This window comes from Crocuta crocuta, unplaced genomic scaffold (genome assembly GCF_008692635.1).
Source record: "Crocuta crocuta isolate KB4526 unplaced genomic scaffold, BGI_CrCroc_1.0 scaffold134, whole genome shotgun sequence".
NCBI classification, from domain to species: domain Eukaryota; kingdom Metazoa; phylum Chordata; class Mammalia; order Carnivora; family Hyaenidae; genus Crocuta; species Crocuta crocuta.
Genome location: NW_027530183.1, coordinates 1994771 through 1998949, shown reverse-complemented (window position 1 = coordinate 1998949; position 4179 = coordinate 1994771). Strand labels below are relative to the sequence as shown.

General features: G+C 44.6%; 1 protein-coding gene across 1 annotated transcript in view; it reads left to right on the top strand.

The window, feature by feature from the left end:
• The first annotated feature begins 3921 nt into the window (after positions 1–3921).
• HERC6 (HECT and RLD domain containing E3 ubiquitin protein ligase family member 6) overlaps positions 3922–4179 on the top strand; it is a 58422-nt gene continuing 58164 nt past the window's right edge. Inside the window, exons 1-2 of the mRNA XM_077765180.1 lie at positions 3922–3975; positions 4025–4111. Of these exons, the coding sequence (XP_077621306.1) occupies positions 3922–3975; positions 4025–4111 (141 nt within the window). The remainder of the gene's footprint in view (positions 3976–4024; positions 4112–4179) is intronic.

Below are 4179 nucleotides of genomic sequence, written 5' to 3'. Positions count from 1 at the left end.
ATTAAATAGGCTTTCTAGTCAAATCGACCAGTGTTAATATCCTGTCACTTACATGCGGTGGAACTTCAAGCAAGTTACCAAAACTTTGATCCCTGATTCCTTACCCACAAAATGAGAACAATATCTATTTTACATGATTGATACATGATACAGAAAATACTTGTTGCTTAGCTCCTTAGCGTCTATTCCCCACTTCTTCCAGCAACGTGCCCAGCTTTCATTTTGGAATCTGCCTACCCCTCACTCCCAGACCAAGTGCTGGGGTGAGGCTCCATCCCCATCTTGCAGACAAATCTGCCAAGTGACTGACTCTATCTTCTGGCAGCCCTAATTGGCTCAGGGGGAGACATGTAACAGCATCACACCTAAATACCATATTCTCCAAGGATGTGAAGCAGGGACCTGGATATAAAGATTAGAGTTGTCAAAACTCTCATGCTACCTCAAAGGAGCTGGAAGATAAAGCCCTCATAGCAGGAGAAGAGGTATAGAGAAATGGAATCATTAGGACATTAAGTCCTTGTTTTCCTTTTAGGATCTTATTTTTAAGTAATCTCTACACCCAATGTGGGGCTCAAACTCACAACTCCAAGATCAAAAGTCACATGCCAGGCAGGTGCCCTGACATTAAGTCCTTGTTGACAGTAATTCCTGAAATCAGCCACGCAGATGGACTTTTTAGTATGTGAATGTCAGAAGAGGCTAAGTTAGGCTATGTATGCACTAACAAGTACTTTCCAAAAGCTCAGGCACCTACAACAACGAAAACTGATTTCTCACCTATGCCACAAAGATTAGCTGCAACTCTGATAGGTTATTGTTTCTAGTCCGGGACCCAGGATGATGGAGCTAATCTCTGTCTGGAAAATCAGCAGTTGTTGTAATGGAGGAAAAAGAGAGTAGGTAAATAACTGTTGGCCCTTAAACCATCCGCCCAGAAGACACTCAATGCTTGTGTGTCATTGGCCAGAACACATTCACATGCTCAAGCTTGAAGCCACAGTGCAGAGAGGCAAATCAAATATTTTTGAGTGATCATAATGCAATCTACAGTAAATTTCCCTTTTGTTTCAATGGGCTTAGGTCATATTTTCTTTCACTTGCAACCAAAAAAATCTTAACTGAGAAAAACTGCTGAAAGAACTAAAGTAGATACTTGATATCAAATAGCCCACACATAGGGCGCCTGGGTGGCTCAGTCAGTTAAGCGTCTGACTCTTGATTTTGGCTCAGGTCATGATCTCACCATTGGTGAGTTTGTGCCATGCATCGGGCTCTGCACGGACAGTGTGGAGCCTGCTTGCAATTCTCTCTTCCTCTCGCTGTGCCCTTCCCCCTGCCCACGCTCTCTCTCTCTGTCTCTCTTTCTCAAAATAAACAAACTTTAAAAAATAAATAAATAAAATAGCCAACACATGGTAAACATTCAATAAATGGAACTACTAGTCTCAAGTTCATGAGCACAGATGAATTGAGAGTTATCTAGTTATCTCTTTCTCAAGCAATAAAAGTATGATTGGTTTAATTTGCATTGTATTCACCTATCTCACTAACTTTTATTGACTTTTTATGTGGCAGACACTGTGTGAGGTGGTGGAGACACAATACATGTTAGCTCTCTACTTGATTTTTTTTTTTTTCTAAGAAATGCATAAGGGGCAGGTGCATGGGTGGCTCAATCGGTTTTGGGTGTTTGACTTCAGCTCAGGTGACAAGCTCACGGTTCATTGTTCGTGCGTTCAAGCCCCAAGTTGGGTTCCTCACTGACAGCTTGGAGGCTGCCTGGGATTCTCTCTCCCTCACTCTCTAACCCCTCCCCCNGCTCATACATGTATGTATGCACTCTCTCACTCTCAAAATAAATACATAAACTTAAAAAAGAAAAAATTAAAACAGTAATGCCAATGATGGCTAATACTGTTAATAGTCACCAATGATGTCTATTTTGCCACACCTAAAGGTCAACACTCAATCCACATCTTGCTCAACAAGCAATTATCAAAGGTGATCATTCCCGGGGCGCCTGGGTGGCTCAGTCGGTTGAGTGTCCAACTTCAGCTCAGGTCATGATCTCACATCCGTGGGTTTGAGCCCCACATGGGGCTCTGTGCTGACAGCTCAGAGCCTGGAGGCTGCTTTGGATTCTGTGTCTCCCTCTCTGCCCCTCCCCTGCTCACACTCTGTCTCTCTCTCTCTCTCTCTCTCTGCCTCTCAAGAATAAAAATTAAAAAAAAATTTAAGGGCACCTGGGTGGTTCAGTCGTTTAAGCGTCCGACTTTGGCTGAGGACATGATCATCTCACAGTTCGTGGGTTCAAGCCCCGTGACAGGGTCTGTGCTAACAGCTAGCTCAGAGCCTTAAGCCTGTTTTGGATTCTGTGTCTCCCTCTCTCTGACCCTCCCTTGCTCACTCTGTCTCTCTCTCTCTCAAAAATAAAACATTAAAAAACATTAAAAAAATTTTTTTTGAAAAAAGATGATCATTCCCTTGTTTGTTGCCTGCTTAGTATAACCACCCTTCCTGGTTTTCCTTCTAGGATCCATCCTCTGTTCTAGGCTAGCCACATTCACCTCCCACTAAGTGATCTCAACCCCCCATCTGGCTTTAAGTACCCTTTCTATTTCTACACTGAGAACTCTCTTATGACTCTACCCTGACTTCTCTGCACAACTCCAAAGGGGTTAATCTTTTTGCCTCCTTCTAGAACAAGCATCCCACAGTTATTACCAGACTGGACTCCTGATCCACCCGCCCAAACTGAAGCCTCCTTCAGGTTTCCCCATCCCAAGAAAGGGAACCAACGTTTACCCAGCTGTTCAGACCAACCTTGGAATAATCCTCATCCCTTTCTTTTTTTCTCTTCTCCTTCCTCCAACCTGTCAGCAAATCTGTGGACTCTTTCAAAGCATCTTGAATGTGTTCATTTCTTCTCTCCTCACTTCTAGGGTACTGCCTTCCTCCCAAGGTCATCCTTCCAACAGCAGCTTCTCCTAACTGGCTTTTCCACTTTCATTTTTGTTCCATTGTATTCTACACGGCACTCAGAATGAATCTTCTAAAACTAACGTCAGATCATGTCACTTCTCTCTTCAAAACCTTCCAACTGCTTTCCTTCACCCTCTGCCATTAGATGTGAACATGATTCATTCCCTCATGTTCCCATGTGCCCTGAGCTCCCTGTGCAAATGTTACTTCATCAGAGAAGTGTTCTCTGAAATCTTATCAAAAAATACAAGTTCCAGGGCACCTGGGTGGCTCAGTTGGTTAAGCTTCACTCTTGATTCCGGCTCAGGTCATGATCTCATTCATGGTTGTCAATTCAAGCACTTGAACTCTGTGCTGACAGTGCTGAACCTGCTTGGGCTTCTTGCTCTCCTCCTTTCTCTCTGCCCTTCCCCTACTCATGCAGTCTGTCTGTCTGTCTCTTTCTCTCTCAAAATAAATAAGCCTTAATAAAGAAACAAGTATTTAAAAAATACAACTTCCTTCTGACCCCACCCTCTATTACTTTACTGTGTTCTATTTCTTCATGTTGTCACTTGACATTATACTATTTACCAGTTTATAAACAGAACGTTAATACCAGGAGGATTTTGCATTCCCAGTGCCAAAAAAAAAAAAAAAAAGCCTAGAAAATGCTTCAGATGCTTTTATTAAGCATCCTAGGCATTATTCTAGCATTATGTATTTGTGTGTGTTAAATTACCCTAACATTAGATTTGCTTCATTACTGTCCACATTTTCATTGACATGGTAGCTGAGGCACTGATTCCTTAGGTAACTTGCCCAAAGTCACACAGCTCCTGAATGGCTTAGCTAGTATGTAAGTACACCCTGGGGCTCTTCCGCTGGAGTCCCTCTCTCTTCCTCAACACTCGGTGCTCACGTTTGATCCCCACAAGCTATTGGCAGGAGCACGAGATGACTAAGGATGCCAGGGCGGTGCTGCGGAGCGACGGGGGTATTTGGATTCTGGTGTTATCAGACGCAGGCTGCTGCTCCCTAGTCTCCTGGTTTCCGGCAGGCAAATCGGCACACAGCGGTCTCTAACTTTGGCGAGTCGTTCCGGGGAGGCGCGCACAGCCCTGGAGGCCCGGCGCGCGAGCGGGATGTACCTCTGCTGGGGCGCCAGCCCCGAAGGGCTCCTGCGCCAGCGGCCTGGCTCCCGGGGCAGCCCCG